Raw genomic sequence first — 12,427 nt, 5'->3', positions numbered from 1 at the left:
TGCTTGCCCGTGCTTTGAGGTTACGTACAAGTGACCGGAGAAGATTTTTGCCTGAAGGAGACAGCACACACACATATACACAGTTTCTTTACCACCCCCAGAGTGCCATACGCGGTGCTCAAATACGTGGGTGGACAGTTTTTTGGTGTTTCTTGCTGGCTGACTTGAGCGTCGGAGTGCAAACGGCCGCTAGGGCGCCTCTTTGTCCTCTTTTTTGCAGGAATTCGCAGGCAACCAGTGGGAAGGAGTCCTTAGCTGACGGTTGAGGCCACGCACGAAGACGTCCCGGTCAACCGGACGGAACAGCATTGTTTGCAACATTGGGCATACTTTTTGCAGTCTTCTCTCATCGATGGCCAGTAGTAACCTGCACGCAGAGTCCTTGCGGCCAGAGCTCGACCCCCGACGTGGCTTCCGCATATTCCTTCGTGGATCTCTGCCATGATTCTCGTGCACTTCTCGCCATGTATACATTCCAGGAGTGGGTGAGTGAACCCAAACCTGTACAGATCGCCATCAATCAATGTGTACTTGCTAGAATTTTTCTTTACCTTCCTAGCCTCTGCCGGATCCAGCGGGAGAAGGCCATCTGCCAGGCACCGCTTGTACTGTGCTATCCAGGTGTCTGGCTCATGGGTAGCGCAGACCTGTGTCATGTTCACCCTCTCTCCCCGACACGCTCTAATTCTCGGCGATCTCAACGTTTCTTGCGTTAAAGACTTGTGACTTCTTGCCACTTTTTCCGTCGACCTGCTTATCTGAAGAACCAGGTGATCTGCTACAAATGCCCTCGGCGTCTTGAATCACCGTCCTCTGCCTACCCCCCTTGCCTGAACTGGCGAGCTTGGCCAGCAAGTCAGCTCGGGCATTCTGCTCTCTGGGCACATGCACCACTTCAAAAGAGGCAAAGGAACTCTTCAACTCCAGCACATACTCCAGGTAAGCCGCCATTTGTGGATCTTTAGCCTGGAACTCGCCTGTTACTTGTCCTGTGACTAGCAGCGAGTCACTCTTAGCCATCAACACCCTCGTTCCCATCTCCTTTGCCAGCAAAATCCCGGCGATCAGCGCCTCATATTCTGCTTGATTGTTGCTGGCTTTGAAGGCAAACCTCAAAGATTGTTCGATCAACACGCCTTTGGGTCCTTCTAAGATGACTCCAGCACCGCTACCCTGCTGGTTCGACGATCCATCCACCGAGAGCACCCAACGGAAATCGTCCCCTTCAACTCGCGTCGCCTCAGATGAGAGCTCAACCACGAAATCTGCGAAGATCTGCCCCTTAATCGGTCCTCGGGGTTCGTACTTGATATCAAACTCTGACAGCTCTACTGCCCACTTCACCATCCTCCCAGCAACGTCAGGCTTCTTCAACACCTTCTGGATGGGCAAGTCAGTCATCACCAGAATCGTGAAGCTGTGGAAATAGTGGCGCAACCTCCTCGCCGAAAATACCACAGCCAGCGCAGCCTTTTCCAGGGCCTGATATCTCGTTTCGGGGCCCTGCAACACCTTACTAACAAAATAAATAGGCTTCTGAGCCTGATCTTGATCCTGGGCGAGCACCGCACTCACCGCCCTCTCAGTTACAGCAAAATACAACTTGAGAGGGGTTCCCACCAGCGGTTTACACAGAACCGGCGGGCTCGCCAGATATTCCTTCAGCTTGACGAAGGCTTCCTCGCACTCCTTCGTCCAAGCAAACTTGTTATTCCTCCTTAGGCACTGAAAATAGGGATGGCACTTTTCTCCGCTAGCTGACACGAAGCGAGACAGGGCTGCCATCCGACCTGTTAACTGTTGAACCTCCTTCACCGTAGCTGGGCTCCTCATCGCCAAGATGGCGGCACACTTATCAGGGTTGGCCTCTATGCCTCTTTCAGTTAAGAGGAAACCCAAAACCTTTCCAGCCTCCACGCCGAAAATGCATTTCTCTGGATTCAGCTTCAACTTGAACTTGGCGATCGTCGTGAACAACTCCTCCAAGTCTGCAACGTGCTTGCTTTTCTCTGGCGAGGTCACGACCATGTCATCGACGTACGCTTGCACATTCCTTCCCAGCATCGGTGCAAGTACTCGATCCATCAACCTCTGGTACGTGGCCCCCGCGTTCTTCAGCCCAAACGGCATCACCTTATAGCAGTAGCACGATCTCTCGGTCATGAAGGCGGTCTTCTCTTCATCCATGGGATGCATCTTGATCTGATTATACCCCGAGAAGGCATCCAGGAAGCTCAACAACTTACACCCTGCAGCACTGTCCACCAAGGCATCAATGCTTGGCAAAGGATATGAGTCCTTCGGACAAGCTTTATTCAGATCGGTGAAATCGACGCACATGCGCCATTTCCCATTACTTTTCTTCACCAGCACGACATTTGCCAGCCATTCAGGGTACTGGACTTCCCTGATGTGGCCTGCAGCGAGGAGTTTCTGTGTTTCGTCCCTAATCGCCTGCCTCCTCTCCTTGTTGAACTTTCTTCTTCTTTGTCGCACTGGTCTTACCAAGTTGTCCATCGCCAAATGATGGCACAAGAAGTCGGGATCGATCCCGGGCATGTCCGAAGCGGACCATGCAAACGCATCCAGATGTCGTTCTATCACCTTGGCGATCTGGTCCTGGAGCTCATCCTCCAGGGATCTTCCTAGCTTGAAGATCATTCCCCCGATTTCTCTTTCGAGCCACTGCTCGACAGGTTTTGGTCTGTTTTCTCTGGCGATCACCGCCCTAGCGATTCCCAGTTCTCTCGCTTCCTCAGGGCGATTCCTGGCCTCTTCCTCCTCAAAACCAGCGTTCCCCTCCCCTGGCTCAGCATCCACCATCTCCACGTCTATTCCGGCGGTCTCTTCTGTTACCGTCGATCTGGGCTTCACACCAGGAGGCGGGGTGGTCGTTACGTAACTCACCGATCTCTTGTTTTTCAGGCTATTCTCATAGCACCTTTTTGCTTCTTTCTGATCGGATTTGATGGTGATCACCACCCCCTCCATAGACGGCAACTTCACCTTCATGTGCCGGGTCGACGGTATGGCACCTATCCTGTTGAGCGTGGGTCTTCCCAACAGGATGTTGTATGCTGAAGGAGCGTTTACAAGATATTTGATTTTTTCCGTTCTTGAACCCGCCACATCTGTAAACGTTGTCCTCAACTCTATGTACCCCCTGACCTCCACCTGGTCACCAGCGAAACCATACAAGCACCCTCCATCGGGCCTCAGCTGGTCAAGGGGCAGCTCCAGCTGCGTGAAAGTCGGCCAAAACATCACGTCTGCCGAGCTTCCTTGGTCTACCAGCACCCTGTGGACCTTTCTTCCCGCTGTTATCAACGAAATTACTATGGGATCGTTGTCATAAGGCACAACATCCCTAAGATCTTGCTTGGTGAAGGTAATATCCACTTCCGGCGAGTGGTCTTCAAACATATCCACCGTCATCACAGACCTCGCGTACCTCTTCCTCTGTGATGCAGTGCATCCACCTCCTGAGAAACCCCCTGCAATGGTGTGGATTTCTCCGTGCGTAGGCATCTCGTGCTGTTGAGCCTCAGCACCTGCTGGTTGGGAGCTCGACGCGCCCCCCGTCCTTCTATCCAGCAAATAGTCGTTTAGGAACCCGCTCTTAACCAGATCGTCGAGCTGGTACCCTAATGCCAAGCACGAGTCCACTGTATGGCCAAAGCCCTGTTGAAACTCACACCAGGCGTCTGGCTTTGGTCCCAGCACCTTGTCGCCCACCTTTTCTGGCGCCTTCAACCTAGTAGATATATTGGGAATGGCGATCAGGTCCGCCAAACCCATGACAAACTTGTGCTTAGGCGGGCGATTGTATTCCCGGCGTGCTGGTTGCTGGCGTCCTTGGCCCCTACCCTTGTTCTTCCTTGGATCATAAGGATGGCGAGTCCTCTGATCCCTTATGGCCGCCGCTGTCTCCAGCACCCTTTATGGCTGGATCCTGGTCTGGGCGCGTGGCCTAGCGGGAGCCACGCTTCCTCTCTTCTCGGCGACTTCGCTCTCGTCGGCGATGTGGGCCACCGCAAGTCGCCTAACCTCAGCAAACGTGGCGGGGTGAGCCCTGATCAATGCCTCGCAGAACGGTCCCGGCAGCACGCCCTTCTTAAATGCGTAGACCAGCATTTCTTCATCTTTGGCCGGCGATCTGACCATCTACGCCCCAAAACGATTTAGGTAGTCCCTGAGGGACTCTCCCTGATATTGCCTTATATCAAACAAATCATAAGACACCCTGGGCGGTGCCTTATTCACGATGTACTGCTCGACGAAAATCATCGAGAACTGTTGGAAATTGGTAATGTGACCGTTAGGCAGGCTCAAAAACCATTCCAGCGCCGTTCCCTGGAGTGTGCTCACGAACATCTTGCAGTACACGGCGTCTGATCCTCCTGACAACATCATCTGCGTATGGAACGTGGTGAGATGAGCCTCAGGATCCTCCACGCCGGTGAAAACAGCCTTAACAGGAACCACACTCGCAGGAATAGGCGTGTCAGTAATCGCCTGAGCGAAAGGCATAGGAAAAACACGAGGTGGCGACGACGGCGCAACCTCTTCAGCAGTAGAACGCCCTTGCTGCTCCTGAAGAGCTTGACACAGCTCCTCAGTCACCTTGCTAAGCTCATCATTCCTGGCGCGAGAGGCGACCAGGTCCTCATGCATTCTCGCCTGTTCTATGCGCGAGGCTTCCACAGTTGCCTGCAACAAACGCATCATCTCTGCCATCTGCGCCATGGTCATGGCGGCGGCGCCTTCAGCAGCGACGGGCGCAACTGGACTTGAACGATTGCTTCTCATTTTTCTCATGAAACATGGCGAATCACCAAATGCAGCAGCGAACAACACTTACTTCAGCTACGATTGATTCAGCGATCAATCGGTCAGAACCTCGCAAAGCTTCGCAAAAACTCAAGAACACCGCGAATCCTCCAAAGAAACCTGCAACTCCACCAGAAACCACCGCTTCTCCTACGGATAACACAACGAGCCAAAGAACTCAAACTTCACCGAACAAATCTCGCGTAAACAACAGAAAACCTCACTTCACCGAACAAAAACCCGAACGAACGGTGAAAAACGCGAAATCACCGAACAAATCTCAAACGAACAGTGAACAGTGGTTGCACAAAACTACGAACACAACCACGCAGAAAACTACGAAAACCTCCAAGAACTCACGCTGTGGATGGGAACAGGTTTTACACGGCCCCACGGTGGGCGCCTGATGATCCTGCCTGTTGACCAGAACGTTGGAACTTGCCTCGTCAAACTTGGATCGACGAGTGCACCGCTTCAACCTCCGTCCTCCGCCAAGATCCACCTCAAGAACCTGCAAAAGAACAGAGCGGCGCCGCTGCGGCCGGTCGCACTCCAACGCCCAAGTCAATGACCGAATCACCAAATACTAAGAGCAATAACACTCAAGAACTCTCAAGGAACCGTGCAATGTTCTCTCTCACAGTATGCTCAAGAACTCGCAAGCGTAAAGAGTGTAATCTGAACATGCGTACCTCGAAAGTTCGTTGGGAAACCCTTTTATACCTGGTCAGTTTCTCTCTCCTGGCAGTTACAGACCTGGACACGTGGCTCGCATCCAGTCGTACACGTGCCATCATCTGGAGCCTCCTTGAGTTGGGCGCTGCTTTTGACTCTCTTTTGGCTAAGTTACTTATGCATGGTACTGCCCAGTGCATAGCTAACTTGGGAGTGCGATCTCTACTAGAACTGGCGAGTTAGGGTGCCTTCGTACACCTTCCCTGTGGTCTCGCCGTCCGCCTTCATAATCTGCATCACCTTCATCTCTGGCGATGTGCTTGCTCTGGCGATCTCCAATCACTAGGTCGGCTTCATCTTTAACCCGGTGATCACCGATTCTGGTATGCTGAAGATCGGAACACGCCAACTTAATAACTGGCGACTTCACGAGCCCCCCGACTTCTTTCCCTTCTGCCAATCTGGCATCTTGTCAACACGCCTACACTGTAGCTTGACGCCACGTCATCACTTCCGACTACCAGGGCGGTACAATTTTCAATGAAATGAATGGATAATTATAACTTAATACATTATTTTATTTTTTATGAAAAATTGGTGGTTAAATTTTATAATTGTATAAAACAGATTATAAAAAAGAATATAAAAAAGTGTTGGTTAAATTTTATTTATTCAAAATTAAAATTACGTCACTTACAAACGCCACTACTTACATATATTATAGTGCCATAATTTTCTTCAATGAATGTAAATTGCGATGGTTATAACTGACACTATTTACATATAAAAACCGCCACTACTTACACTATGTTTAAAGTGGCGGGTGTTGCGGCGGGTAGTGTAAACCCGCCACATTAAACTTTGTGGCGGCCAGTTCTATGGCGGTCTGGGAAACCGCCACAAGCGTATATTGTGGCGGTTATAAACGCCAGTTTATACGAAAATAACCACTACAATATACACTTTTTTTTGTAGTGTATGTTGAAGGGAGTGAATTTGATGCTGATGTTGATCAAGACGATGTTGCTACTTAAAATGACACTAATGATGATGTTGCTACTACTAAGGATGTTGTTGTTGAGGATGTTAAAGAATCTAACACATATTATGCTAATGTTGATGCAAATCTAGATGACTAGTTAATTAATTAGTTTTAGGATTTGCTTGATGTTCTTTCTAATGGTTTCTTGTACTCTCTTGTAATCTTGACTTATGATGTTGCTTGGTGTTTTAATTAATTAGTAATATTGTCATGGTGTTGCATGTTTGAATATAATTTTTTTCTTCCAAAACTTCTACATTTCTTTCTAATGGTTTCTTGTACTCTCTTGTAATCTTGACTTATGATGTTGCTTGGTGTTTTAATTAATTAGTAATATTGTCATGGTGTTGCATGTTTGAATATAATTTTTTTCTTCCAAAACTTCTACATTTCTTTACTTTCTGATAGTGTCTAAAGGGGGAAATAAGGTCATTTAATTTGTTTTCAAAAATCAATTGGTTAGCCATCATTAAAAAAAAGGGAGATTTTTGGAAAAACGCACTAAAGGTTATGTTTTAGATGATTTTTGCATTGCATCTATGTCTCAAAATCTTCTCCCCATTGATTGTCAAAGTAGTATGGTAAATTTGTAAAACATGGACTGTTTTCTATAATGGTCTTTAGCATCAACATGTTTTAAAATAATTTCTTGAACATTTAACCGATTAAGATGATGCATAATTGATTATATGAAGACAAGTTAAAGCTTTTCTAATATACCTAAAAAATAATGGATTTTGTTAAAATATAATCAATTATCTTAATTCAAGGAAATTATTTCCAAGTTCTGTATCTAATCATTTATATTGAGAATTACTCGATTATTCTGTGCAAAAGAAGATTTCACAGATTATATAATCGATTATTTTAGGACATATTGATTGTACCAAGCTTTTCAAAAAAACTCAACCATTTCATTATAATAAATTAGGTTTTAACAATATTGATTAAACTGTATTGAAGTGTTTTATGGATTGATGAACAAATATATTAATCAATAATACTATGAAATTTAATTCCACGATACATAAAAACATCACCGATGGGGAGAGTCAGCGGGGGCGTTAGTAGGGGTGTAAACACCAAAAAGTGGCACGGCGACCACGGGTCATCACAGGATTGCACAACGTTCTTCTTCTCCAATTTTCCAAATGACTATACGGAAACAGATTTGTTCAAAGTCTTTCAAAGATGGGCTAGAGTGAAAGAGGTGTTTGTATCTCGAAGGTGGAACAAATGGGGGAGAAAGTTCGGTTTTGTGAGATTTTTCGACGTTAGGAATGTGAGATGGCTGGAGAGCGAGCTAGATCAAATAATGCTTGGAAACCGGAAGCTGCACGTCAATATCCCGAAATACCGTAGAACTCAGAAGGAAAATGAAAGGTATGGTAGAAGGGTTTTGAGGAACGTAGATGTGGGGAGGCAGAGGGGGGAAGGGAAGGAGCAAGGGACTCTTCGGGAGAAGTATGGAAAGCAAGTATGGGTGGCGAAGCAAGGAAGTAAGTCCTTTGCTGAAGTGGTCTCAAGGGAAAGCCAGGCGAGCTGGTTGGATCCATCGGTCAAAACTCTAAAACAGTCGCTACCATGGATCGAAAGAAGTGGTATAAGCCAGTTTAAGGATGATCTGAGCTTCGAACAGGTGGAGGAGGAGGTCCTAAAAGGGGGCCTAAACACGATGCAAGTAAGGTTCTTGGGGGATAACTTTGCCTTGCTGACCCCGAAAGAAGGGATGGATATGGAAGCTCTCTACTTAGATAACCAACAATGGTTTGATAGTGTTTTTGTCAATATCAAGCCTTGGAAGCCAACTTTTGCAGTGGACCATAAACGAGTATGGGTGAGGTGTTACGGGCTTCCCCTATCTTTATGGAATATGGATGGTTTTTCGAAGGTGGTGGGCAAAGAGGCAACGTTGGTGTCCGTGGATGATGCTACACTATCCTGGGAGAACGTAGAGTTTGCTAGATTCCAGGTGCGCTCACCTCTAAGTCATAGCCTAAGGTGGGCGAGAAGCATGAGGTTTAATGATCTAACGTGCAACATTGTTATGGAGGAGGAATCATTAACAGATGGAGGAGGTTTTTGTAAGTGCAAGAACTATGATTCAATGGTTAGTGAATCGTCTTTGAACGTTGAAGAATCTGCTTTATCGATCAAAAGTGGGGAAGAAGAGCTCCGACAGTGGGAAGGGGAGAGTTCTCGCCCAAGTCAAGAGGAGAACGAAGGACAGGCAAAGCCAAGGGGCAATTTTGGAACCTTTTCAAATGAGCAGTTTTTTAAGGAATTATGTCCAGGGATTAGAGATGACTAGGGGAAAAGCTACTCTCCTTTTATGAAAGAAGTACATGAGAAAAGAGGGTATATGGAAGGTCCTGAAGTAGGTACTCCTTCAGCTATTGCGTGCGTCGAGGCCTATATTGGTAGCCATGTACACGCTGACCTGGCTAAATTGGTAATAGATATTGAAGTCTCTTCCCTAGCTACGCCCATATGTAACGGTCTGCCCAAGTTGGTAATAAGGAGGCCCAACCCGGGATGGGGTGGGATCAAACTCTTTCTGGCCTTGAAGGTGGGCAAAGGCCCGATAGGGAGACCTGTGGGAGTGAGGAAGGAAGCAGAGGTTAGCGCGGGATGCAAGGGGCACTAAAGGAGGTCCACGCATGTAATATGGACTACAATCTACACACTGAAGAGAATTGGGAGGGAGCTATACGGGTAATGAAAGGTGCAAAGGATGATAAGACTGAGGTATATGGTTCAACGGAGAAAGACGAGCCCCACAGGCTTGGGGAAGGCGACGTGGCTCAAGGGGGAAATCTTCCAAGGGGCCACTTTACAGGCATGCCTTCTTCTCCACTTCATCAACATAAGGAGAAAGGGCTCACTGAACTGGGGGACTCGTCTCTGCCCCAAAGGAGGAGGTCTATAAGGCTACATGAGAAACAAGCTTGTTTCGCACCGTCCAAGCGCCACCAAGAAGGTAAGATTTCTGCTTCGATCTCGGATGGAGACATTTTTAATTGTAATTCTCAGCTGTGCGAACAAGGCAATGGGCTGAACCAGCGGTGTTATGGGAGATTGGAAAAACAGCAGGGATTTCCTGTCACGGGGTTGAAGAAGAAGTCGTCCAAGAATATGCGTTTATGGAAGAGAGAGATATTGATGCGAATCAAATAAAGAAGGCTTTTAATAATGAAGGACAAGATCATTCGCCCTCACATTTAAAGTTCTTCTTATTATTCTTTGCAAAAGATGAGGCCCAAAGCCCAAACCCAAGCCCAAGAAGGCCAAAGCCCAAAAAGCCCAAGTTCATCTCATGAAGGGCAAGGCCAAGTATTAAATAATAAAGAATATTGTTGAAGGTGCTTAGAGGGAAACATTAGAAACCTCTATTGTTAAAGCATCTTTTAGTTTTTAGTTAGGAGTTTTAGGGGGGGTGTGTTAGTAGATAGGTGTAGGAGTAAATAAGGAGGTGCCAAAGTGAGAGAAGGGATCACACCTTCCTCATGCATTGTTTTAGGCGCCAATTCTAGAAGCTTTTAGGAGGGAGTTTTTTGAATTTGTGTAGCTTACATTTCAGCACCTTAGGCTATAAATTAAGGTGCAGCCCTTGTATTTTTCATAATTGAAATGAGAGTAAAGAAACTATACTCAATTTTTGAGTGAGCATTGGAGAGCTTTTGAGCCTTCTTCTCTAGTCTTATCTTGAAGGATCCATGGTGTCCTCAAGTGGCGGCAGCACACTCATCTAGGAGCAACCATCCTTCTAGTGGCGTGATCACTCACCTTCTCTTCCATCTCCATAAGCTTTTCTCTTCTCCTTTCTTCCTACTCTTTCAATTGTTCATGTTTAGCTTGTGTTCTTGAGTTTTGGTTTGGTTATTTTTCATTTTCCAGCAGCTGTTCTTATTCTTTTCTGTTTTGGTTCGATGCATTTTAATTTCCAGCACTTCTAATTCAGTTTGCTTATCTTTTGTTCCATTTTGTGCGGTTCAATTTGACTATAATTGGAACTTCCATATGAGTTTGGAATTGGTGCTAGTTTTTGGAGAGTTCTTGACTTAGAACAATGATCCAATTCTAAGAAAAAGTGCCTAACTATTGTCCAACTCAAGTTGATTCCTAAGAAGGTCAAGAACCTTTCTCTATGTGGCTATTGGAATCACATCAGATATGGAGGTGGCGTCACTTGCCAAGACGGGGGATAAAGATGGGTTGTCATGATAATTGTAAATTTGAACATAAGAGGGCTGGGGGAGGCACCAAAGCTAGGTACTTGAAGCACATTATAGCTAGAGAGGGTGCGGTTTTTGTTTGTTTGCAGGAAACTAAAGCGGTTCAGTTCTCGGATGCGAGGTGTTATTCGCTATGGGGGGACAACAAAGCTGGATGGGTGCATTACGAAGGGGATAATGGTGGGGGAAGCTTGCTTTCTCTGTGGCATACAGATGCCTTTATCTATGACAGTCACATTATGGGGAAGGGGTTTATAGCAGTATCTGGGCAACATGTGAAAGCTAATTGTAGGTGTGTGGTGGTCAATATCTACATTGCCTGCTCCTTGAAGGAAAAAAGGTTTTGTGGGGGGAGTTGTCACGCATCAAAGCAGCATCCCAAGATATCATTTGGTGTTTTTGTGGAGATTTCAACGCCGTAAGAAGTCCTGGTGAAAGGAAAGGCACGAAGGAGAGGGGCTCTCAATTAAGTGAAATAAGAGAGTTCAATCGCTTCATTGATGCCAACTTGTTGATTGAGCTCCCTTTCGTCGGTAAGAGTTTTACCTGGTTCAGCTCCAATGGGAAGGCCAAGAGTAGGCTTGATAGAATTCTGGTATCAGAAGAGTGGATGCAAGTGTGGCCTTCGTGCAAGCAGTATGTGCAACGTAGGGAAGTATTTGATCATTGTGCGTTGGTAGTAAAGTCTGTGGATAAGGACTGGGGTCCTAAACCTTTTAGAACAATTGATGCCTGGTTAGTAGAGAAAGGTTTTATGGAAATGGTGAAGGATAGATGGAATGCTTACGTCGTACAGGGGAGTAGCTTCACGAAGGTTAAAGATAAGTTGAAGCGGCTGAAGGGTGATTTAAAAATATGGAATAAAGACATTTTCGGTAATCTGGAATCGACTAAAAAGAGGATCTTACAAGAGATAGAGGACTACGTTTGTCAAGATTGCAATGATAATCTGCTGGTGTGTGATAGAATGAAAAGGTTCGAGTTAGTAGGCCAGCGGAAGGAGGTGGATAACAAGCTGGAGTCTCTTATGCGCCAGAAGTCCAGAGTCAGTTGGCTCAAGAACGGGGACTCCTGCACTAAGTTCTTTTACTCCTCCCTGAAATGGAGAAGAAGCAGGAATCAAGTGAAGGGAGTGGAGGTAGGAGGCTTGTGGTGTGAGGAGCCTAGTACAGTTCGCGCCGAAGCAAGAAGGTGGTTTGATAATAGGTTCAGAGCAACAAGAGATCTACGAGTAAGACTCGATGCAGTTGAGTTTAAGTCTTTATCTTTGCAAGATAACCTGAGGCTGATCGAGGGTTTCTCTGAGACGGAAGTAAGGGATGCCATGTAGAAATGCGAAGGATCAAAAAGTCCTGGACCAGATGGGTTTAATTTCAATTTCTTAAAGAAGGGATGGGAGGTTATGAAGGATGATTTTTTGGAAGCGTTGAATTTGTTTCATGAAACAGGTCATATACCCAAGGGGTGCAATGCGTCATTCATTACACTTGTCCCTAAAGTTAGGAACCCTGTCGTCCTAGACCATTTTTGATCTATCTCCCTAGTTGGTGCTTTGTATAAAGTTATATCCAAAGTGTTAGCGGAAAGGATCAAGAAAGTACTGCCCTCGGTTATCGACGATTGCCATTCGGCTTTCTTGAAGAGT

At 46.5% G+C, this 12,427-nt stretch overlaps 1 protein-coding gene across 1 annotated transcript; it reads left to right on the top strand.

The window, feature by feature from the left end:
• The first annotated feature begins 10,757 nt into the window (after positions 1-10,757).
• On the top strand, positions 10,758-12,112 carry LOC137834100 (uncharacterized). The gene is made up of 2 exons (XM_068642165.1): positions 10,758-11,070; positions 11,190-12,112. Exons 1-2 carry the CDS (start codon positions 10,758-10,760, stop codon positions 12,110-12,112), a joined length of 1,236 nt encoding a protein of 411 aa, XP_068498266.1.
• Positions 12,113-12,427: the final 315 nt, after the last annotated feature.

Source organism: Phaseolus vulgaris, chromosome 5, assembly GCF_000499845.2.
Source record: "Phaseolus vulgaris cultivar G19833 chromosome 5, P. vulgaris v2.0, whole genome shotgun sequence".
NCBI classification, from domain to species: domain Eukaryota; kingdom Viridiplantae; phylum Streptophyta; class Magnoliopsida; order Fabales; family Fabaceae; genus Phaseolus; species Phaseolus vulgaris.
The sequence above is the reverse complement of the archived record's forward strand: the minus strand, read 5'-3'. Positions and strand labels throughout refer to the sequence as shown.

What these genes read in the sequence shown, in the direction of transcription:
- LOC137834100 (XM_068642165.1), top strand. Translation starts at nt 10,758, where the DNA reads ATGGGTTGTCATGATAATTGTAAATTTGAACATAAGAGGGCTGGGGGA. An exon ending in GCAACATGTGAAAGCTAATT is followed by an intron (nt 11,071 to 11,189) that starts GTAGGTGTGTGG and finishes GTTTTTGTGGAG; the next exon opens with ATTTCAACGCCGTAAGAAGT.